The sequence below is a fragment of the Sebastes umbrosus genome, chromosome 14 (genome assembly GCF_015220745.1).
Source record: "Sebastes umbrosus isolate fSebUmb1 chromosome 14, fSebUmb1.pri, whole genome shotgun sequence".
NCBI lineage: Eukaryota > Metazoa > Chordata > Actinopteri > Perciformes > Sebastidae > Sebastes > Sebastes umbrosus.
Genome location: NC_051282.1, coordinates 26667812 through 26693427, shown reverse-complemented (window position 1 = coordinate 26693427; position 25616 = coordinate 26667812). Strand labels below are relative to the sequence as shown.

At 43.0% G+C, this 25616-nt stretch overlaps 1 protein-coding gene and 1 long non-coding RNA gene across 2 annotated transcripts in view; one reads left to right on the top strand and one right to left on the bottom strand.

The window, feature by feature from the left end:
• The window catches only part of LOC119502538, a 73471-nt gene that overhangs the window by 34273 nt on the left and 13582 nt on the right, over positions 1-25616 (bottom strand). The window contains exons 2-3 of the long non-coding RNA XR_005210095.1: positions 9001-9099; positions 8503-8621 (exon numbers count right to left, since the gene is read on the bottom strand). This is a non-coding gene — a long non-coding RNA (uncharacterized LOC119502538). The remainder of the gene's footprint in view (positions 1-8502; positions 8622-9000; positions 9100-25616) is intronic.
• LOC119502521 (transcription factor Sox-8) lies at positions 19305-22698 on the top strand. Its single transcript, XM_037793574.1, has 3 exons — positions 19305-19720; positions 20075-20310; positions 20437-22698. Exons 1-3 carry the CDS (start codon positions 19305-19307, stop codon positions 21165-21167), a joined length of 1383 nt encoding a protein of 460 aa, XP_037649502.1. The 3' UTR covers positions 21168-22698.

Sequence of the window (25616 nt, the reverse complement as noted above, 5' to 3'; positions counted from 1 at the left end):
CACTTCAAACTCTTCCCTCAGGGGGCGGGGGGGGAGACAGGGTGAGAAGAGATAGAGTGAGAGAGGAGAGAAAGACTAGAAGAGGAGGAGGTGGTGGAGATAAGTGGAAGCACATTGACAAGCTGTAGACAGCAGGCACTTCTCTGCATGTTTAATGTCCAGTCCGGCTCCCAATGTTTAGGAGGGATCTGTTGAAAAGGCCGGTTACTGACTATACACACGGGACCCCAAACTCCACTTGATGGCTTTTCCTAAAGGATTAGTCTACACAAAAAGGTCCCATTTTTCAGATTTGGAGGAAGGTGTTAACTTGTGAGCATCATAAACAAAAAGCCCATTTGGCTGGCTAATGAGAAACACGGCTTCTCTGAAACATCCATCTTGTGTAATAACACAGTAAACTAAACAGTTCAACATGTATAGTGTCACATACATACATTATTTGGTGACAAATCTTATGCTCATTATCCCCATTTATCATTCTACCAGCTCCGTTACACTTCCTAGCCTGCATGAAGAGAAAGAAGATCTGAAGTGAAAGTGTATCAAAGACGCTAATCTCTCTCAGATTGTCATGGGGAACTAATTTAAACTGTAATCTTATATTAAAGCATAAAAACAACAGATGTTTTCTGCAGCCTTCTTATTGAGTTGGCTTCTCAGCTCGTCTTGAAATACTGAAGATCTATTATTTTATATATCTTTATTCTATTATATACGATTCTTTATTTGCCATGGAGCGCAAATTAGGCCGCTTTGGCAGTAAGAGCCCTCCGAAGGAAAAGAACGATGTGGAAAATGGAGAAGCATTAGTGCAACGAAATCGAGTGTTTTGACTTCTCGAGGAATGTCACGGTGGTCAATTCAAATGATTACCGACAAACATGAAGCATTCGGGTGTGCCGGCCAAATGCAATTAGTCATAGCCGAGGCACGCAGAGGGAGTTTACAAAATCAAATCTGAGCGGCCAATGTAATATATATTTGGAGTCTTCCAGGAATTAACAGTAAATCAAAATAAAAAACTGAAATGAAGCGGCATTCAAAGTCAGGTACTCCACATCTGACGTTAATTGAAAACTTTCCTTCCACTTGGCGGACTGAGCGAACAATATAACAATGCTTTTGAACTCCGGACAAATCTTGTATTTGCTTTCAGTTGTTTAAGATGCACCACCGCCGACCATATTCCAATTGGATGATCCTTAAGACCCCTAAGTTACTGTTGCTAGGTCGGACAAGCTTGACAAAAAGAAACATACTTCAACATACAAATAGAGATAAGATAACGAAATCATGCAAGTTCACCAGAAACTCCTTCAGCTCTCAACTAACCAACGCAACACTACGCTACTGGAGACCGAATTGTTGGGCCCACTGGAGGGAAATGAGACACGGGAGAACCAGAACCAGGATGGCGAGTGGCAGACTGTCAGACCCCGCTGCAGTAAAATGAGAGGTTTTCTAAAGGGAGTCTGGTGCTCGTGAACACTGACGCTTTTGTCCACAAGGGCTGCAATAATCACACAAAATGAAAGTTCCTCGCAGCGACTACATACAATGTAATGTGTACGTGAAGACTGTGACAACAATGCAATGTGACTTGCATAGTAATGTTACCTTAAAGTTAACGCGATAATAATGCGATTTTTAGGTTGTAGGGGGCTCAGTTTTAAAGCTAGAGTGAAGATACTGGCATCATATGAAATTAGAAACCTAAGGAATCTATTGGTACCAACCAAGTCATACTAACTTTGGCAAGGAATAACTGGCATGGCCATTTTCAAAAGGGGTCTCTTGACCTCTGACCTCAAGACATGTGAATGAAAATGGGTTCTATGGGTACCCACGAGTCTCCCCTTTACAGACATGCCCACTTTATGATAATCACATGCAGTTTTGGGGCAAGTCATAGTCAAGTCAGCACACTGACACACTGACAGCTGTTGTTGCCTGTTGGGCTGCAGTTTGCCATGTTATGATTTGAGCATATTTTTTATGCTAAATGCAGTATCTGTGAGGGTTTCTGAACAATATTTGTCATTGTTTTGTGTTGTTAATTGACTTCCAATAATAAATATATACATACATTTGCATAAAGCAGCATATTTGCTCACTCCCATTTTGATAAGTGTAAATACTTGACAAATCTCCCTTTAAGGTACATTTTGAACAGATAAAAAGTGTGTGATTAATTTGTGATTAATCATGATTAGCTGTGGACAATCATGCGATTAATCACGATTCAATATTTTAATCGACTGACAGCCCTAATTACCTTTGAACAGACGTAGCATATCTAAGTATAACAGGAAAGGGGAAAGTTGACCGAGGTTCTGCCGGGTTCCAAGCTTGCTCAACTGTTATTGGAGCACAAAGCGAAAAGGGGCGGGACTTAGGAAGGGTCAATTATTACCCGTTTCCAGAGTTATGCACAAACACAACTAATCCTGAGTTATTCCTACAACAGTAGGATGTCAGGCTGATTGTGTATCTCTCAACTATGGTGTGAAGTCATTTGTTGTGGGAAAAACATGTACAGTATGTTTTATTGCGCATGGAAACCGAGGTGTGTCTGCGGGGCCATATTTTCACACGCTGTGTGGTCGTGAGGAGAAGAAGAACCTCACCCTTCGTCAACAGAACCGGAGAGTGTGTTCTCTAGAATCTCGGCGGAGTGCTGATTTGCTTCTTTCCCAGAGAATGACTCAACATAGAGAGAGTGAGAAAGAGAGAGAGAGCGAGAGAGAAGGGAAATAGTCTCTACGTTATCAGACCTGAGGGAGCCAATGGCAGGCCAGATATTCCCAGGAAGGCGGGTTTCACGGGAGAGATGAGTCAGCGAATATATGAGCAATCACTCTGTCAATAGCCGGATGATTTAACAACGAAAACAGGGAAAATGCTCTGATGTCCGAGAGATGAGAGGAGTCGATGCGAGGGAAGAGGGGAAGAACCAAGGAGCGGTGAAAGCGGAGGGAAGGTGGGGGAATGATCTGGGGGATTCTCGGTCCACATCCTTCTTTTTTTTTATTGAAACAACTTGAGTCCCCTCCTCCTCCTCCTCCTCCTCCTGGCCTGAGGGTCTCCCCAGCACACATGTTCACTCTGCGGCCAGCTTACAGTGATTAGCCAGGCCTTCCTCTCTGACAGGTGCACCGTCACGCTCTCACAAACCGGGTGAAGCCCCCACCCTCTGCTCCGTCACAACAGATTCAGGGTTACACTTGGTGGTGCATCTCTCGGCCAAGTTCACCTCTCTGTGAAGACCAACCAGCCGCTAATTCAGATATCCGATAGATAGACAGTCTGTGTGTAGCCAGTACTTTAAATGGAAGGATAATGAGATGTTAGAGACTAGATATTACTGTCCATTTCATTCCACATGATGCTTTTCTATATTACTATTGATATGAAAGTCCAATATATCCTCCACAATGTATAATCCTTGGGTTAACCGCAGCCAGTGGCATTTCCTCCAGAGGAATCACACGCAGCCAATATAAATTACCAAGCTGAACGTTAAAACATTCAAATAAAACAGATATTAGACAGACCGCATTATGTTTCTGCGAAAACCACCTTTTCTCTCCAATTTAAATGGCCCGTAATTACTTTCAGTCTCGGGGAATCAACTTTGGTTTTTACAGTTGTAAGCACTTAAGGGAAAATTATATTCTTGGCACCTGAATTCCAGCGTGGCACAGCTCTGCTTCCCAGGTCGACACCAGCCTGATCGAAAAAACACAACGGCGGCGGCGGCGGCGGCAGCAGCAGCAGCAGCGCTGTGGCAGCCTCAGTGTTTGGCAGGCAACACAATGAAGCGAATGCAGAGAAGTCATAAGAATCATTTAGAAAAAAAAGAATACGGAAAAAAAAAAAATCCAGACATGCCGTCTGTCTGCTTTTTGCTTTCTAGATGTACGGTATTGTGACGCTGCTTACTGGGGAGTTGGGTGTTTTATGGTTAAGATATTAAAGTGAGGAAAATTAATAATAGTGATTGAAACTAGGAGAGATTATAGTGCTGATGGCAACAAAAACACAAAACAGAAACCGTCCAACTGTGGTGTTTAGTGAGCACGCTTTCAGATGGATTATGTATGGAGAGGAGATTCAGTTGGACAAGCGAGACTACATATTGCAGGCTCCTGACAACTTCAATTTGCACAATATCATGCAAGTCCAATATCTGGTTAGTAAATTTTCATGTTCCAGCCAATAAAACGCACCTTTCTATCAGTCATTATCGTCAACAAGTTGCTCTGCTTCATTGCTTATCATCATCATCGACAGATTAGATTTACATACATGTTCCTCTTCCACTCGGTGAGGACATGCTTCGGTTGTCGCGCTGAGCAGTTAAGTTAGACATGAAACACTTTAAATGGCCAAACGTTAAAGAGTGTCCGAGTGAGCTTTTGGTGCTGACCTTGAAACTGTCCTGTAGATGCAAATTTTTCACTTTTGCATCTTATTTCGCATTCAAAACTTTCACAGTTTGCTGTGGCACCTGGAAAACATGCTGTACGTGTGTATGGTGATGTACTGTAGGCCAGAAAAGAAAGAGTGGCAGCTTTGAATAAGCAAATAAGTTCAGTTCAGCTCCGTGTATTTCTTTTTCATACGGCTCAGGCCCTTTTTTTAAATGCAAAGTGGCCCACTTGGAGCGGTGCTTATCATTACACATGCTGCTGAGAAATAGGGAAATGAATGGTGGAGATATGGCAGTTAGCTGGTTGCTTTACTTCCCTGTTCTGCTGGAGATCAGTTTGGTTGTTTGCATGTTGTTTTTTGGCCCCCCTCACACGACACTTTCAAGTATACAAGGCCACAAAAAAAGATGAACAAGAATTAGGTAACTATTTATAGCTAGCTAACTATTTATAGATAGCTAACCTGGTAAAGTTAGTGGAAGTATATACACGTGACTACGTCTGGTTTTCAAAATAAGGTGTTAACAAAGGGAACATAAACAAAATACATATATGGAAATAAGATTGATTGGATTATATTCACCAGAAGTATAAAACATTACATGCCGCTTTACTTCCCTGTTCTGCTGGAGATCAGTTTGGTTGTTTGCATGTTCCCCCCCCCCTCACACGACACTTAAATGTATACAAGGACACAAAAAAGATGAACAAGACTTGGGTTACCATTTCCTGTAAATATGATAGGAAAATAACATTATGAACAGGGTTGTACACTTTGTCTCTGTCTCTCCCTCTCTCTCTCTCTCTCCCTCTCTCTCTCACACACACACAAAAAATAATTTTCTGCCTTGTTTGTGCTGTTGTCTAAACACAAAATCCTCGCGGACCCCTTCCCTGGGCTCCTAACCCCAACCCCCCAGCTGTGTCCCAGGGAGGTGAAACCCAAACCAGAGCGCAGAGAGCTCTCTCAACTCCTCAACCTCTCAACACATCCTCAGCACTACCCTTTGAAAATAAACCACGCCGGCGAGACCCCCTCCCCGTCTCAAAACTCTCGCCTCATATGCGAGCACACATGCCCCGCGCTCCGCTGGGAGCTCTTTGGAGACTTCCCCGCCGCTGTTCCAGGAAGCAGATGTGAGAATGGCGGCAATCAGGCATGACGCTTCGCTAGCACAGCAATGTGGAGACCATTTACTCGCACAGTAGAAGATATGGAGGAGAGGTGAGATGTGGGCGCATCTTCTGCAGTTGCCCAGAGTTGGTTAAGATGACACAGCGCTTCGTATGGCTTCATTTTGTCAGACTTCAGAATCGTTTTGCAGCTCGTAAACAACTTTAACATGACAAATGAACTGATGTAAATGAACGACAGTGATGGGAGAGTAATTGGCCACGAGAAAAAAAACAATAACTTCCACACACCCACCAGCGAGCGCATAGTTGATGAAATATTTAGTGATTTTTAGACCAGTGACACGCTGTTGCAGCTTCCCACACTCTAAAACATGTGGAGAGATGGAGCTCCAGATGGCTGCAAGTCTGCGTTTTTCCGAGATCCACCTTCTAATGATGATCTCTCTCACACACCACTTCCACACAAACTGTAATCTGAGCAAGCGAGGAGCCCAGAACGTGTTGTTTCTACCATATCAGATGAACCAGGGTGACTGACGAGCAGATGAATAATAACCTGGAGCACCGCATGGAGAGCGGGAGCCGTGATTCCCCAACTGGTGCGAGAGAGGCGGCGACTCGAGAGGAGCCCGCGGGGTGCGAGTGACAGCGCCGTGATGGATCTGATATGAAGTCACTGAACTCGGAGTCTCAACGTGACAGTCACATGAATGGCGGAAGACTACTGACCCATGAAAAGAATTGAAGTCATTCAGAGATGATGGAGGAAATGACAACTGGATGATGTATTGCCAGTGGAAGTATTTTTTTTTTTACTCTGACAGAAGAATCAGCTAGATGGAAAAGTTGCACAGGGAAAAATGAACATATGTTCGCCAAAAAAAGGGCAAGAGAGTCCAGATAGAGATGAATTTTGAAGCTTCAGTGAGAGAAAAAAACTACAACTGAGAGACAAAGAAATAGAGGAACCATGAGTGAATGTTCCCGGTAAATGCATCGAAAAACATATTTTTTTACGATTCTGAAATTGATTTTTTAATGCCAGAATTGATATATATGTTTCATTTGAGTCTATGCAGAGGTTAAAGGAAGTTTTTTTATTGTTGTAGTCTGAGTAACGTGACGTCATATCCGTTCCGTATCCTTCAACCAAAACAAACAGCAGTCGGCTGAAATGAAAATGTAGAAAATGGCGGAGGGTCCGCGTGGATACGACCTGCACCCTCACATTTTAAATCCAAAGTGGTAAACACTACACATACAGTAAAGTATGGAAACACTTTTGGTTTCACACATTGCCAGGAAAAGCAGAGCTAGACATCATGGCTAAAGCTGCATTAACTCTGTCATGGACATGGTCAAACCAGCTGTCACTCTCATCTCTGTAGTCAAATTGGTTGACGCTACAGCTGTAGAGCACCCACATACTGACATTTATGTTAAATGCATTCAAACGGCCCCGATGGAGCTGACCATGGATGGATAAAGAGAACGGAGCTGACGGAAGAGCTAACAACGTACTTGGCGAAGTTAGAGGAAGTATACAAGTGTGACTACTTTCGGTTTTCAAAATAAGGTGTTAACAAAGGGAACTGTATATACAAAAAATACATATATGTAAATAAGATTGATTGGATTATATTCTCCAGAAGTATAAAACATTACTTTTCCCTTAGAAATCAAAAAGTAAAGACCACTAATTTGTGAGGGAAATGTCTTTATTCTTTAATTTTTGGGTTGTTGGAAAAAAATTTAATAAATAATGCCTGACAATGACTGATATATTTGACTTCAAGACATCTCTGACTACATACATGCTGAAAATCAAACATTTTTACTTTATTAATTTAGATATTTTCCAAAGTAAAAGTCCCTAGAAGTGTATGATTCAACTTTTTCTTATGGTCTAGTGTTAAAAAAGTTAACAAAAATCGCAATACTTGTAGAATCCCAATACTTAAAAATCGCAATTCATATCCAATCGGCACCCAAGTATCGTGATATGATCGAATCAGGAGACAGGTGAATCGTCCCAGCCCTAGTAGATACACTGATGAATGTTGCTGGTTTTTGCTTGAGAAAGAGAGAAAACATACTGTACGACTCAGTGATTGTTGGCCTGCGTGCTTGCTCACAGGACTCGATAAGGATGTCTGCAAGCATCTCAAGGCAGGAATACTAAGTGTGTGGGACAGTGGGCTCTTTCAGGGTACAGCCCTGGGGGGGTTTATAATGTGTATGAAATGACATTCAAGCATTTCCAGGGCAGGACAGAAGGACTTATTATCAATGTGGCTGAATTATTGCTCACACGAAAGGGGGGGATGGGTACAGGGAGGTGTGGGGGAGGCAGCGATGTGCGTCAAAACTCTCATTAAGGATACAGAGAGGCTTCAGTTGATGAAACATGAAGAATATAGTTCACAAAGCCCACAGCTTTCCGTACCGTCCGACTCCTTCGCATTTCGTTAGCATATTGCTTTTATGATTATCAAAAAGCTTGTTTATGGAACATGACGGCGGAGAGAGAAACATATGCAAAGTTAATACAAAAATCCATCTGCATTTTGGCCGGCGTTCCCACAGTCAATGCATGTGTGAAATGTCTGGAGCTGGAGCTGATTAAGGGTGAAAATGGAGACGATAAAGCAAAGTGGGAACATCGTTTTTCATTTTCAGTACCACTTCAGTGTCTCTAGAGCAAGTTTTTATGGATTGAAAATAAATGAAAAAACAAAGCAAATCTGTGCATTTCGTGTCACCTTGGTGCGGTCCCCTGCAGAGAGGATGGTGCGACATCTGATCCGCCCTCGACAACAACAAGAACGCTCGCCTGCAGGACTTCCTCTCCTCTCTTTCATTCCTCTCCTCCCTCCATCTCCCACCACCTCTTTTTGAGCTGTGCAAAGCCGGATGAGGGTCATCTTACCGTTGTCCCCATTGCGATGCAGAAATCCAACATTTTGGCAGCACCCCGACCCGTTAACATCTGAACTTCGCAAAGCTGACAGGATCTTCCTCTGCTTTCTGCAGCACGTTCACTGCCCTCTGTAATAAAACCATGACAAAGCCACAACTTAGCATCAGCACAAGGCCTTAGCGGGGCTATGTTTGTGTGTTGTTGTAATTATTTGTGTTGCTTTCCTAACTTTCTGCCAACATTCTCCCACCGTATGAATGATTCCACTGATGCACACTTGTTTGAGTGGGCAGTATTTCCACCGAGGCACTCCTCTGACATGTGCATATTGCTGTTTTGTGGGTGTTACCGTGTTTGTATTTTGACATGGTATAATGTTTGTTTGGTGGGGTAGGGGTGCTCCGAGGATGTGTGTGCATGTGCATGTGTGTGTGTGTGGGTGGGGGAGGGAGGCACAGCTCTGCAGCCTGATATTCTGGGAACGGCGGGGTGGCGTTGTTGACCCACCTGCTCCCTTCTCTCTTCAGCTGGATCTAGTCAAATTTCAGCAGCTGCATCCCCTCACAAAGCACCTCTTTGTAATCTTCCCGAGGCGCACAAATACAACTGCAACCAGGAGAGGAGAGAGAGAGAGAGAGAGAGGAAGGAGGGAGGGAAGATGGACAGAGGAGACAGAAAAAGAGGAAAAGGGCGGTAACTGTTTCAGCTTGGCGTGCACCGGTGTCACTCGCAGATCATATACTGTATCTTTAAGTCAAGTTACATACAGTAGCAGACGCCCTCATAATGGAGCGGAAAAACAAATTCCCCTCACACACACATTAATGACATGACCGTGCACTCACACCTGTGCACATGCATGTAAGACTGCATGGTTTGACGAGTGCATATTATTTAAATAAGCAGTCTAAAAAGGCGTATTCAAAGCATCTTTGCAAATTAATGCCCTAAAAAAAAAAAAAAGAGAAAGCTGCCTCACAGATAGAAAGTGACAAGAGCCGAGAAGTGCGGCCCATTTGTTTCTCATTAGTGAAATCTCCCCCTGGCACTCGCACTTGCGATGGATCTCACGCCTCTGGAATATGCCATGTCACATACATTTTGCACTTCATACTACACGGGAAAAAAAAGCGAGGGCCCGTCTCATGCTGTGCCACCCTCTCCGCCACAAAACCCAGTTCAGTTTAAGCATTTGCATCCCCAAAAACAAGGCCCCGTCCACCCCCTCCGTCCTGTCTCCAGCGATCGGTCCCTGTGGCCCGAACCCAGACTCACTGGTGGCAGAGGAAAGGAGACGTCATTAGGAGATTAACTACAGCGGCCTGCTTTACTGCCATCATAAATATATGTACCTGAGTTTGAGGCCATAAACGCACCCATGAAGCAAAAATCTGGCTGTTGGGTGGTGGTGGAAGCGGGGAGGGGGGGGGGGGGGGCGAGGTCATTGGTTCTGATTAACTTTGGTACCAATTTATCCAAAAGCACATGTGGACAACTCATGGGCGACTCATATGCTGCAACACAAACATGCACATATATAAACAATTTCTCCAATTAAGAGGATTTTGTCATTTTACCGTTAGATGCATAGTCCGGCTTTAGAGACTCATATCGTTGTCAAATTAGAGATGATGAATTAATCCCAGAAACCAAACAGGGGAGCTCAGAGCTCTAAAATATGAACGGAATACTCAATCAAATAAACCGACAATGACATATTCTTCATATGATCCATAAAAAAGTAGGTTGAGTTTTGCACAGCGCCATAAAGCAGCATCTTGTTAAATGAGGGACCCTATAGCTCAGCGGATTTATATTCTATGTTAAATGGAGCCAAAGCTGTCCCAGGGGCTGCCATTAGGAGACACGAGAGGTAGGTGGAGCAGGGGCGGGGGGGGGCTCAACATTTCTTCAGTTTGGCTAAATTATTTGAATTGAAATAAACATACTGAAATTACAAGAAATGATGATCTTTGAAAGTGGACATGATGGCACCAATACAAGTAAAAGACACTACAGACACACGGAGAGATGAAATCCAAGGTGAGTGGAATCAAATGTTGTTGATTTGACCATCTTCTGCAGATATGTAATTTCATCTACGCACTGATAGTCTGAACAGAGCTGAACAGAGTCACCAGACAGTAGAGGTTAAACACTCTGAACTTCACCAAAACTGATCCGAGTCCTTTTACGCAACACAGGATTCTCTGTTAAAGTGTCAGTTATTCACCAGAAACGACATATCTGAGCGGTAAAACTGGTCAGAGTTCGTAGGAACACACAGCAGAAGGAGGAAGAGAGAGATACGTTTCCAAAGAAAGCTGCTTTTAGGAAAATTCCTCCGTGAATGAAAAGGGTCGGACCCGGTGGTCGACTGAAAAGACTCTTTATGTCCTCCGTGCTACAGAAGTACTTCCGTGGTCTCTTTTGTCCCCAGCTCCTCTGCACCTCTTTAAAAGGGAACAGGAAGTGACCTTTGTGACCTTGGACTCCCACGCCATGTGACCTGCACCGACATGCAGTCATGGCCAAAACTCCCCACAACAACTCAACACAAATAACCTGCTTTAGTTTTTTTTTAACATCCATGTTCAAGTGCTAGTTTGCTGTAAGCGTTGAGTTTCTGATTTGTTTTTTGTATTAAAACACCTGAAAGCTGCAGTATGAGCCACTATTTTCACTTTGTTGCTTTGCATGTCTGCAACAAGCCAGACAAACAGTTGGAAATAGTGAAGTGGGTACCAGGAAATACACTGTATCTACAACCAGTGGAAACGGTTAACAAGTGCTTCCTTCTTTCCCTGCCTGAGGCAAGTGATGATGTGTGACAGTTGGTAGAGAAACCATGCAGCATGTTATGGATCGAGAATGTCAACTTAAAAAGGAGAATAAAATATTGTTACGTTAAAGACCAAAGAGATCATCATCAACAGATCAAAAGCAGAACAGTTAGACTAACTGGGTGAAGCCTCTGGCTATTTTCATGTCACTGTTGGACAAGTAAAAGGTCATCAATTTCTCATTACTCACTGAAAAAGCAATTACGTTACTTTACTAGTTAATCAACTTACATTACTCAGACACACACATGACGTATGTATTTAACACGTTTAACAAGCAAAAAAACAAGACAGTCTGGTTTATATTTTGGAGGTGTTAACTGATCATCAACAGCTAACTTAGCGTTAGTACTCCAGAAGTCCTGTCCTCGCTGTGAAGCTGGATTCACACGCCCTCCAACTCTGAACAAAACCAGCTGATTCCTGAATGTAGGCTCAGTGGCTAATGTTAGCAAGCAAACTACTGGCTGACACATTCCTCCTCTTTTGGTAGAGGCCTCCATCTTCTGACCTTTTCACTCCTCACCATCGACAACCCGTTCTCACGCTCAACTCATTAAATACCGCCGCTTGGTCAGTGCCCCTCGGCATCAGATGCAGACGCACAGAGGCGACTGTATGCAACGCACCAGGCTTTCAATTAACTCCAATGTAAACCAACCTGCAGCGTTATTCAACAGTCAGAGCAAATTACATTGTGTATATACAGTATAGAGTCTGCTTAGGGGCGGGCGGGCTTTGAGGTTGGAAAGGTCAAACAAACACAGGACTTCAACTGGGAGACCGCTGTTTGTGGCCCATGTGAAACTAAAAGTAAAGGTTTCATTACTTTGTCACGTCAGTCGTTTGTCAAGGGACTCGTTAGTATCCTAGTCCCGTGCGTCAGTGAAGTTAATGTCAACCGCAATCGTTTCTTAACCCTAACCAAGTGGTTGTGTTGCCTACACCTAACTTCCTCTTAAAACGGAAGTTTATTTTGAAAGGACACGATGCATGTAACCAACGTGTATTGATACGCCGTCCCTGACGCATCCGTTACTAACGCTAGAGGGGTACCTAGTGCGTCGGTATCCGATGCCAAGGGGTACTGACCAAGTGGCGGTATTTGACGAGTCGGGAGGGAGAATGTGTTTTCATCGTCAATTACAACCGATTACAACCCCAACTGACAGATCACATAAACTCCTTCCAAAGTAAAAGCAAACAACTATGTCTTCATTGAAAAAAAAAAAGCAGTTTTCATGACATCAGTACAGGATGGAGGGGTGTTGCTCTGGCCAGCTGAGAAAGTGCAATGCTAAGCTACATTCCCATGGCGATGACATGTCAGACAGCATGATTTCATGTGAGCCTCTTTGACAACAGATCTGAGGCTGTGTGCTGTAGCCGACCGTGTCTGCGCCTGGTGCTAATCTCTGGATAATGTTGGTTTCTCTGGTCAGTAACGCTGACCCTGACGAGTGTTTATGGGGGTACATGGATACGCGTTGACAAAAGACAGCATGTTATGGAGGAGGATGGGGAGCGTAATGTATTCCTGCAGCTTCGAACATTCGCCTTCCTACCCAGAAATATATTAATGTTAAAACTATGTATGCTGTATGTACAAAAGTGAAGTAATACTTTTCACTTTTCAATCACTTTTGATTGAATGCTAAGGCACTAACCACATGCACATTAAATTAACCGACATGGCAATTATACATCATATAATATATTACAACATGGATTCAGATGATCACAACACACTCTTGGTGCGGTTAGCAGCAGGTGTGCTGATGTGTTTTTCACTGTAGCGTTTCTATTAGAGGTTACAGACAGGCTGGAGACAGACAGACTAACTGCTGCTCATAAACAGTGAAAGTCTTGGCTGGCACACTGAAAGCCTAATTGGAGAATTCGATCCACTTCACCAGTTATCATTTTCATAGCTTATAAATTAAACAGTAATATATGAATTGCACACAAGAGATTGAGGTTTCATACTGTGTGCACGGCGCTCACATGCTACACACTGTGTGTGTGTAAACATGTGTATGCACATGCACATTTTCTCAGTCATAAAAAAGGGGGGATCATAAAAATGAGCAGTGCAAATGGCTTTTTTTATTCTTGTTTTAATTATCCGCAAATAAAAACAATTCCACCACAGTTATCTTAGCGCTCTGAGGCACAGTCCCCGCAGCCCCAGACGAGTCCTCTAAAATAGTCGCGCTTTTGTGGAGCGGCCTCCCATTTCCCGTAAAGTCGAAGGGGTGGGCTCTCTGTTCTCTCGCCGCCCCGTCCTAACTGTCTACATGTCCCGCACCATCTAATTCACGGGGCAAATTAGGGAGATGATTTATGAGAATCAAGGATCAAAAAAGTAGACAATGTGAAAGACTGAGCGCACCGCAAGTTTTATTCAGAACATATGCCGCGGAGATGAGAGGGAAGAGAGACAGAGAGAGGGGGGTTGTAGATCATAAACGCTTCTCCTGGGACAACTCCGGGACAAGATACACCATGGGAAGTGTCATCCCTGCTGAGCATCTTAGCATTTCTGCTGTCACGCCAGGAGAACACATGGAAGATTAAATGGAAGTTCACTTATCTGTTATAATCAATCCTGAGCTTTACCTTCAGGCAGCAAACAGAAGCTTTGTGTTAACACCTCAAACCATTATGCACTTCACATTGTACACGTAAAGCGTTCTTGGGAAGTCACCGCACAACCGAGATACCTTCTGACAGATCAAAGATTTACAGGAAAGCCTCGAGGAAACTGGAGAATGATTTAACATGATCCCTCCCGACCTGCTACTACAACTCTCTGCCCGTAATCTCTAGTTCACATGAACACACAGAGCTATCACACAAGCAAAACCTCAACAAAAAAAAACATGTCAGGGAGAAAACACTGCAAATAATCTGGAAACACTTGAGCTCTTTTTATACTCCTGACATTAAAAAAACGAGCGTGGCCGAAGGCCAAACACACCCTGAGACGTTTTTGGACTAATTGTTTCCTTCAGTCTCAAACACTCCCCCTTCGATCTCTTCAAAACTCCCTTTCCTTCCCTCCTCACGATGCGACCCCCTCCCACATCTCTGCGTCCACTAATAGGTTTAAATAAAACCTGCAATTGGTCCAGTAAACCCCTCATTATGGTGTTTTAATAGAATGAATTTAGGATAGTGCAGGGTCAGGGGTCAACGGGAGGTACTAACGCACAGCAGCTGTCATGGGGGTTCGGACTGTGATTGGAACCAGTGGAGTCAAACATCCCCGGGTTCTCGACCTCGCTAAGTAGAAAACCTGGGAAATACATTTGGCCTCGGACCAAAATGGAAAACATCCACCGTGCAACCTTCCAGAGAGGGGTGGGATGAGCAGAGAAGAGGAGGAGTAGGTACATCCATCACGGAGAGGTCGCTTTAATGTGCGTGTGAACCTGGCTGCTGGAAAACCTTAAAGATGTAACAATACCAGGTCCTGTAAAATATAGGATTTCTCTGTGGATCCTTTGCCTTCCCGTTGCATGCGCTGCAACTGTAAATTTTGCGCTAATTACCGCCTTTCTGAGTGTGTGAAACCAAAGATAGAAGTGGTCGGGTTGATGTGGCGCAGGGGTGAAATATGGCTTGTTAGCAGCCCAGGAGCTTGTTCCACATGTGGTTAGGCAGCGGTCGGGATCGTCTGGGTGAGAGCGAGGGCATGCCAGTCTCCCCAGTTCAGTAAGTTTACACTGGCTCAGTGTGCAATCAGTGAGATTATGGAACAGCATGAAGGCCTGCTGTTTGGGTTGGGGTTAGGGCGCTGTGGTGGCTGTAGAGACACGGCTTTCCACAGTTGTTTTTTTACAAATGCTATCAGGATTCTTGTGAAATAGAATTTATACATAATGCACAAAAAAATAAATATGGAATTTTGCATGCAATATATTGCAGGATGCATAGCAGACATTTATCCAACTTTTTTATGAACTTCATGACCTTTACGAAGTCCTCATCCGGTTCACATCATCCTAATACTGTACAATGCTGTGGCAATTTATGCCAATTTAACTGCTCGACGTACTCCGTCCAATAACTTGGCTACAGTGAAGAAATGTGCCTGAGTGTATTAAAACACAGAAGCAGAGACCAAAGGGGGCGAGATTCCTGTGGGTGCCTGTGTAATTTAATTTTGTATGCACATTAGAAGCCAGAGAGTATAATTTACATGTGGGATAGAAGAAGTGACTGGGGCCCAGGAGGAACGGGCCAACATGCTCTGCTAAAAGGCCTGAAAAAGAAAAAAAAAATGAAAATCTGAAAATCTTTACCCTGCTCTTTCCTTTGAGATGCATCACGCAAAAAAACAGGAAAATTAAAACCTTCCTTCGTTCTTTGGGACACTTAAGGTTCATGCGCGGTTACCTCTCCTCTGTTGCTCCTTCCTTTTCTAATCAAGAGCCCACAAAGTCTGGCCAGAGTTTCTCCCCACAATACAGGGAGGCATGAAGGGGGGGGCTGGAGTCTGTTTTAGTCTGTCTCCTTCTCTCTGCCCAGAAACCAAGACTGTCTCGCAGCTTAACTGAGCTCCTCCTCATTTACCTTCAGCGTCATTCTACCTGAGATGAGTTCGAGGTTTTTTCCTTCTTAATACTCCTAAAAATGGCTGACTTTATATTTTACTTGATCCAATAATCAACTCACAGCTATTTAAATCAGGATCAAATTAGGGCCGTCTATCAATTAATATATTTAATCCCGATTAATCGCATAGTTGATTGTGATTAATCTCAAATGAATCGCACATTTTTTGTCTGTTCAAAATGTATCTTAAAGGGAGATTTGTTGAGAATTTTATACTCTTATCAACATGGGAGTGGGCAAATATGCTTGCGTTTTGCAAATGTATGTATATATCTATTATTGGAAATCGATTAACAACACAAAACAATGACAAATAGTGTCCAGAAACCCTCACATGTTCTGCATTTAGCATGAAAAATATGCTCAAATCATAACATGGCAAACTGCAGCCCAAAAGGCAACAACAGCTGTCAATGTGTCAGTGTGCTGACTTGACTATGACTTGCTCCAAACTGCATGTAATTATGATAAAGTGAGCATATCTGCAAAGGGGAGACTCGTGGGTACCCGTAAATCCATTTTCATTCACATATCTTGAGGTCAGAGGTCAAGGGACCCCTTTGAAAATGGTCATGCAAGTTTTTCCTTGCCAGAATTTGGCATTAGATTTGGAGCGTTATTTAGCTTACTTTGCAACAAGCTAGTATGACATGGTTGGTACCGATGGATTTCTTAGGTTTTCTTCTTGCCACAACCTAAAAATCACAAGTTGCGTTAATGCGCTACAGAAACTAGTGGCGCTAAAATTAATTATTTTTAAGTTATCGTGTTTTTATCTCGTTAACTTTGACGGCCCTATAGTTCAAATATAATGCTGTTTGTTTGTTAAAATAAATACAAACCAAAAGAAGCACTAGTTTTGAACTGTGGCACACTGGTTTGATTAGTATTGATGCATTTGTTTGTCTGCCTGTCGGCAGGATACATCAACCCTGATGGAGGGTTTTCCATGAAATTTGGTGGGACTTGAGCCAGCAACAGTTGATTCGGTTTCGACGGTGATTGAGAACAGGGATTTCCAGCATCGCATGTGACACAAACAAAGATTGCAAATACAAAAGGGAACGTTAAAAGAATCACACAACCAATTTAATTTATGTGTAAGTGATTATGTCTTTTGTGTTACAGCAACTTGATTAATTGGCGGAGGTTTCTAGTTCATTATCAAAAACACTAGCCTTGTCTCAGAAAAAGCATGTGAGATAGACATGTAATATGCACACATGCTTGAGTCTCCTCTGCTGACACGTTCATGCACACACACAGTAAATACTTTTCCATGTGTGGAGCGGAACGAGAGTCATTCATGTTTGACAGCTAGCCGCTGTCCTGTCTGTCTGTTCACACACACACACACACACACACACACTCACACACACACACACACACCCACACCAACATGCACTGAACTTGACCCAACCGAGCGCTTTGACAGCAGCTGTTAGAAAGACAGGCTGCTCGGGACTGACTTTCATTTTAACATTTGTGATACAAATCTTCCATTATTTTGTATTACATTTTTTATATAAAAGACAGAGACACAATCCGTCTACAGACATAATACAATATATTCAAATTCACTGGAAAGGCCCTTAAGCCTATTGTTAATAAAATCCAAACAATGAAAACTTCTTACCTTACTGTGTGAGCCGTTCATGCAGTAAACTCTGCGCTGCATGTAAAAGCCACAGTTTCTATTATTTCCACACTACCAGTTCTCTCCTTCCCTCAGCCACCTGCAGCGTGCATCGAGCAAAGCAAACTGCCGTCCAGCACAAACACACCTTGTCTTTTCACGGGGAGGCCGGTGATAAAAATCATCCCACAATACATGAACACAAAGACACCTTTAACAAAGGCAGTGATTCCATCTTATCTCCTCCGCTCTTTATATCATCTGTGTCATAAAAAAAAAAAAATAACAACGCCTGCTTCACTGATGGTGAGAAGTGACTTATGGATCACAGAACAGATTGCTGGGACAAATAAACTTCCTCTTCTGAATTTGGGACATTTATCTAAGATATAACTGGGCTCACACGGGCCTTTGTTATCGATGCAAACACACATTTTAGTTACAAGTCGGTTCAGCAGTGAGCGTTTGTGTTGCAGAGTCATGATCATTTGTTTAGATTAGACAGACGGACGTAAAAGGCTTCATATCAGACTTTGAAACTTGCCAAAAAAACATTGATGAATTATTGTTAAAAACTATTAAATATGTTTTTTATACTCAAAGAAAGAAACATCAGTTCTAACTAGTGAGGAGCCTCTTTGGCAATGGCATCTATCAGACTTGACGTTAGTTATATATTTGCTATAATTTGCAACCCTGCTGCAAAATAGTTTGTTATAAAGTTTTGACATATTTACCATTTAACCAAATTTAAAGAGTACATTTTTTTTAAACTATTCTAATATCTGAGCGAATAAAAACCTGAATATCAACCTTTATTTTACTCTCAGCATGCTACAACTTGTTCTGATGGTGGGATGTTAAACCTCAACCTTCATTTCAGTAGGAAATTATCGTAATTATATTTCTAAAAAATATATAATTTTGGCATTTAACATATTTATCATGTCTTGGCTTCATTATTTCCTGCCAAAATAATAAAAAAATATGTTTTTATATGAAAGGAAAATAACAATATATAGCACAATATAAAGACATTATGAATTTATATTACAATAATCATATTACCAAATGTTATAAGTTAACATACAATTTTAAGTTTTAAATTAAATTACATTTTCTGGATTAATAATAGCAAAATAACAAACATCCTAAGTGTTTTTTTCATTTCTGAACTCATATTTTCGAACAGCACTACAGAATTGTTTGTCACCCAACTTTAGTAAAAACAGAACTGTGTCACCAATGAAAAAAAAAGAAAAGAAAATCATTATAATAATGAAGCCCACATAAAAGCCGGAACCAATGGGGGTAAAGTGGTGATTTGTTCCAGCCAATGAAGGAGGGAGGGCGGAGTGACGCTTTTAAAACTCCAACTCAAGTTGCTGTAACGTGGAGCTCCTCAGCTCACATTGTGGACCACAACTTTCACGACTGCACCTCCCATGACAGCGTAGGAAAACACACTACGGCTATCGAAAAGACAAACAAACAAGGAAGCAGAAGAAGGAAAAAAAACAAAAAACAGCGGACTCGTATTGACTGACATTGTTAAAAAGGAATTTGGAACTGTGGCGCACCGTGCGTAAAAAGGTGCACCGTGCGTAAAAGGCGCACTGGACACTCCATTGCGCGCAGTGGTAACGTTTGATTTTTTTGTTTTTTAATTGCAATTTTTGGAGGATTTTCATCCCCGAGGTGCTGAGCGAATAATGTTAAAAATGACAGAGGAGCATGACAAGTGTGGCAGCGACCAGCCGTGCAGTCCTTCGGGCACAAACAGCTCCATGTCCCAGGACGAGTCCGACTCCGACGTTCCGTCCTCACCGACGGGCTCCGACGGCCAGGGCTCTCTGATCGCCGGTTTGGGCAAGAAGCTGGACTCGGAGGATGACGACCGCTTCCCAGCGTGCATCCGGGACGCCGTGTCTCAGGTGCTGAAAGGATACGACTGGTCCTTGGTGCCCATGCCCGTGAGGGGGAACGGATCCCTGAAGAACAAACCTCACGTCAAGAGACCCATGAATGCGTTCATGGTTTGGGCGCAAGCGGCCCGCAGAAAGCTGGCGGATCAGTATCCACACCTGCACAACGCAGAGCTAAGCAAGACTCTGGGGAAACTGTGGCGGTAAGGTTACATTTGAGTTCATAAATTAGTATTATTAAAAGAAAATAACTATAAAGGACACTCAGAAGTCATGGCTGTAGATTTGGGCATGGAGACAAATAATATTTTGCTTTGGCAAATACAAAGAAATATAGATTGGACTATATTTAAAAAAGTTTTTTTTATTTTGAATGTCAATGAGTTAGAAGATTTAAAAGAAAAAAAAAAAAAAAAAACTGGCATTTTCTTCTGACCTCTTGACAATAAACAAAAAGCTCTAAAGAAACTATAGGGCCATCTAACAATTTCATATTTTTGTTTTGTTTGACTGCACACATTTTAATGTTTTATCTTTTTTATTTTGTTACACCCTAGTTTGCTCTCAGAAGGTGAGAAGAGGCCGTTTGTAGATGAAGCAGAGAGGCTCCGGGTTCAGCACAAGAAAGATCACCCGGACTACAAGTACCAGCCGCGGCGACGGAAGAACATGAAACCAGGCCAGAGCGACTCAGACTCAGGAGCAGAGCTGGCACATCACATGTATAAAGCTGAACCGGGGATGGGAGGACTGACAGGGATGACTGACGGACACCATCACCCTGAACATGCAGGTATGTCCTCAAATTTAATAGAATGTGAGTTTGATTTTAGGGACGAGTTAGTTTTAGGCTGCTGTAAATCATTTTGTAACTGGAGTGATGAATCCTCACGCTTTATGTCTGATATTATTTTTCCAGGGCAGCCCCATGGTCCCCCTACACCACCCACTACTCCCAAAACAGACCTGCACCACGGGGTGAAGCAGGATATGAAGCACGAAGGCCGTCGCCTTGTTGACAGCAACAGGCAAAACATCGACTTCAGCAACGTCGACATCTCTGAGCTCAGCACTGATGTCATCAGCAACATGGAGGCCTTCGACGTGCACGAGTTCGACCAGTACCTCCCGCTCAACGGCCACGCCTCGGCCTCCTCCGCCCTGCCCTCAGACCACAGCCACGGGCAGCCTCCGGCTCCTTACACTTCCTCGTACAGCCACGCAGGCGCCAACGGGTCGGCGTGGAGCCGCAAGGGCGTCACTTCCACCGGCGAGGTGGGACAACACCGGCTCCACATTAAAACGGAGCAACTGAGCCCGAGCCACTACAGCGAGCACTCCCACGGGTCGCCCTCACACTCCGACTACGGCTCCTACAGCAGCCAGGCCTGCGTCACCTCGGCCACTTCAGCTGCCTCGGCCGCAGCCTCTTTCTCCAGCTCCCAGTGTGACTATACTGACCTCCAGAGCTCCAACTATTACAACCCGTACTCTGGCTACCCCTCCAGTCTTTACCAGTACCCGTACTTCCACTCATCCAGGCGGCCCTACGGCAGCCCCATCCTCAACAGCCTGTCCATGGCTCCCGCCCACAGCCCCACCGCCTCCAGCTGGGACCAGCCCGTCTACACCACGCTGTCTCGACCTTAAGGGGGACAAGAAACAGTCAGTCCGCACCAGAGACTCACTCAGATTGATGCACTACTAATGAAGGAAGTACGGAGCAGGTGGTGTGTAGTAGGCTACCTGTGACCATTTGAACGTTAAAAAACAGACGAAAGAAAAAAAGTGCCTGCTGATTTTATACAAAGTTATATCGCCGCGGTGAAAACACAAAAGACTTTTTACACAAAAGACAAATTGTGTTTGTTGGTGAGCCAAAACTCCTCCATGAGGACATGTCGCCTACGCCTACATCCTGTACATCCCCCATCTTTTTTCCAGTTTCAAGATTGCACGTGTGGCGAGGTAAAGCAAAAAGGCCTGCCATTTGAGTCGTGTAGGAGAGAAACGGCTTGGCTCGACTCTGTTGTGAAGCAGATGGAGACGCAGATACATTGGAGACGGGACCAATTATGTGAATTTACAGTCAAATTTACATTAATGGCCAGAGCTATATCGCAGCCATTTTCAGTCGATCAGTCTTAACTCAATTGCTCATATGAATCTTTTATAGTGTCATTTTGGCATAAAAGTCTTTTATGTATTTATGTTCATGCATTATTGTTTTTTTCTTGTTTTTAAGTAGATAAACACATGTAATGTGGGTTTGGTTATTTACAGTACTGTTTGGCTTTTTAATGAAAACAAGGTACATGAAGTGAAAGGACAATAATTTTCAATATCATTCCATTGAAGACCAATTTTCCTGTAACATCTCCATTCCAAGTTGCAAGCGAAGAGAGCAGCAGACTCGCACAGGACAGAACAGGTGTCTGAAAGCTATGCTTGGCAAATTGCGATTAGTCATGATCTAGGGTAAAAGGAAATGGGGTAAAATAACACCGCACACTCTGAGTGACATGTCAGCTGGACCTCCTGGATACGTGGATGAACAGCACATGGATATGTGTACGTACATGCATCTGTGTGTGTCAGGGAGATAAAGTGCATGTGTGAGCCGTTTCCTTGGGAAAGAGATGACATAACAATACACGCCGAATGATACTTAAACAACTCCTCGCTGGAAATTCTCTTTGAATTCATCCGTTACTTAAAGAAGAGTGTTTTAGCAGGAAATTTAAGAGTGTGTGAATGTTTATCTCATCGACCATCAAGTGCCAATTCACTGCTTGCAGTCTCGCGCAAAAACGTCTTTGTGCCTTCTAATGCTTATCGTCAGTATTTCAATATGAAATTGAATTCTTAACAAACGTCAGGCAGCACACAATCAGCAATCACCACCAGAGATTCCTACGGTTTAACCTGCTTCCTGATTATATCCTTAATTTGATATCATTCCTTACAGCCTTTGGTTTGTAACGTTCTGTGAGATGCTGTGCGAGGAACGTACGGGAGCATCACAACTGTGTTTTGTATATTATTCTGGTGTATAATTTTGAGAATAAGGCTGTGAAAATTTATTGTTGTTCTATTAACTAGAGTTTCATTCACACATGCACAGCTAACCCATTCGCTGGCCATTTTTTTTTTTTAAATAAAAAGAGACTTTTTTTCTTGATATTTGTCTTTGTCATTCTTATTTGCATCTATATTTAGTTTCAACTTCATGGTCATATTTTAGGGCTGTTTTTGACCAGAGAAATTCTTAGTCGACTAACACTCGATTAACTGATTTGAAAGATCTGTAAAACTTAGTATCTTCAGAGAATACTACACAAAAGCACCACTTTAAATCTGTTTACCAGAGATGTGCTCATAAGTTTCTTAGAAATAAGTCATTCTGCATGATAAAAAGCATTAAAAACTACTACAAATGTTAGACCAAAACAACCGATTAGTTGACTAAGAGGGGGGCAGCCTTATCATATTTGTTCTTAAATATATTTGGAAACAATTTGTGAAAAAATAAAGAGTTAAATGCACTGAAGTGAGCATGTTTATGGCTTTGCCTTTGCGCTGGATACCAGCTTGTCTAACATCTGTACTGTGAGCTACAGCTGTGACCAGTGAGATCTTTAGGGAATTATTCTCAGTTTTCCAAAGTGACAGTAATTAAACCTTCACAGTCAATTTAATTGGATGCTGCTGAAAATCAGGTGCACGACTTTTGCAAAATGCAAAATACAAGTATTCTTTTGCTGTAGAGCTCCGTCACTTTTTAAAAAAAAAACATACAGGCGTTGAAAATAAAACTGACACATGTACCAGCTTAATGCCACCCTCATAACCTTCTGACCTTACAGGGCCTTGAGTCGACACTTTATACGTGACTATAGACGCATCTACATAAAATATTAAGTTCAGATTTATTCGTTAACACCGCCGACGAGAGAGGAATGAGGAGAGATCCCCGTGTCCTCTGGTCCAGCGGGTAGAATGCTCAAGTTGGCCCTGGCATGCATGCCAAGCAGCCGTCCCTAACCAGCCCAGGGAAGAAGCCAAGTGCCAGGGCCGCGCTGCTGAATTTTAATGATTCATTATGCTGTGGAGGGGTCCCATTGTGTCCCTTTATCCGGAGAGCTAGAAAGGAATTAATTGGACAGAAAATGGAAGGGCAAGGGGAACTGACAAGCCATTAAGAGGGTGCTGAATGGACGATTAGATGCACATGGGGGAGGATCCCACCCCCCCTCTCGCTGTCTCATATCACAGCGCTCGACAAACAACAAAAAAACAACAAGAACAACCACAATGACCACCAGACCAAACTGTAGAAATCATATCAGCGCACATAATCTGTAGATAATAAAAGAAGATAATACCACAGCAGATGGGGTGTGGGTGGCTCAAGAACGACTTGTTGTTTTTCTTCCCTCAAAGTCTTTTTTTTTTTTTTTTTTTTTCACCAGTGTTTGCCAAATACTTTCAGGAGGAACTCTTGAGAAAGAACAGGAGTGAATAAAAGTGAGGCAAAAAGGCTCTTCAGGGTGCTTGGGTCCTGTTTCCCTGGAACATGTCCACAGTTTCTGATTGGGCCTCTTGAAAGCCCTACTGTAAATAGATTTAAAAAAAAAAGAAATGAACTGGACTTCACTGAGTTACATCAGCACAGTATGCTGAATGAAGGAATGAATGAATGAACATTTTTACACTGCGGGTGCATGAAGAAGAGCTGTACATTTATAGGCATAAACTCACATCGGAGTGCGACGTACAGTAGACGCTTTCACACGCACAAACTCTCCCACTCACATGTATATGCAGAAATTGGAAATGAAATATAATTTACAGTCATTTTAACACTGCCGCACTGAGGCCGCGCCACATTCCAGCTGTCACAGTTATTGTTTACGGAGGAAGGGCGTTATTGGCCGTAGTGGGAGTCGCGGTCTTGGACCCGGAGGACGTGAGGGGGGGAAAGCGAGATGAACCCAGTGAGACTGGTGCTTCCACCACCTGACCACATCCCATTGTTAGGAGCGGGATAACTCGCCCGGTAATAGTCTCATCCTGTTTAATGAGCCTGGCTGACTCGGGGCATGTTTCGGGGAAGAGGAGGGAGAGCTGGGAACTGTGAAAACTCGGAGAATGCGAGGCTGATTTGCAAGGGAAATGAAGTGGACATAAAGCATGGTTATTGCTTTGCCACTGAATCTGCCCAGCCCGCGTCCACTTGATGCATCGAGTCTCTTTGAGACGTTACGGCTAATGTCTCATCATCGACGGCATTTTATTTGGTCTATAAAAAGAAGAACATATGTTAGCAAATGATCAAATTAGTTATATTAGAACTATTGAAGATATGATGTTTCCACCACAACTGAAATGTATTCATCATTCTCATACGTTTGGGTGATACCTTAAACACTTTTGAACTAAGAAATGGTCTGCATAGTTTTACCTAGTTGTGACTAAAGGCTGGCCCACACTAAAACATTTTAAAAATGTGAGAGACACATAACGACATGTTATTTTAAATTCAACAGTTTTGTCCCTTTAGTGTGTGGTGAGCAACAAATTGGCCAAAACAGCACCACACACACACGATCAGATTCCATTCATGCACAACAAGAGTCCCGACTAAAAAAACGGAAATCTCACAAAGTTTCTCATGATCAAACGTGAACAAACATGACGGACGACGGGCACGAAGAATTAGCAATGTTTTGCACTACTTTGTACTGAAAATTCACAAAGAAAAAATTTAAATAATGGATGAAGTCATGGTGACACGTTAAATTAACACTTTTGTTGTTGCCACAAATCAACAAGTTGGTCATGACGGCGGTTGCTGTCCTTCCGCTTCAGTCAGCTTGGTTCCCAATTGGCTATCATTCTTTCTCACGTGACTGCGTCATCGGCTCCTCGAGGTTCCCCACACACAACAGGTTATCTGATCATAAATATTGAACATGTTTAATATTCACGATTTGAAATCAGAGCGGCCAGGATGGACTTCCGAGCCAATCAGGGATGTAAAAAGCACTCTTAACGTAGCTCACACGACAAGAATATCTTGAAAGATAATCTTTAGAA

What these genes read in the sequence shown, in the direction of transcription:
- LOC119502521 (XM_037793574.1), top strand. Translation starts at nt 19,305, where the DNA reads ATGTTAAAAATGACAGAGGAGCATGACAAGTGTGGCAGCGACCAGCCG. An exon ending in ACTCTGGGGAAACTGTGGCG is followed by an intron (nt 19,721 to 20,074) that starts GTAAGGTTACAT and finishes GTTACACCCTAG; the next exon opens with TTTGCTCTCAGAAGGTGAGA. An exon ending in CCATCACCCTGAACATGCAG is followed by an intron (nt 20,311 to 20,436) that starts GTATGTCCTCAA and finishes TTATTTTTCCAG; the next exon opens with GGCAGCCCCATGGTCCCCCT.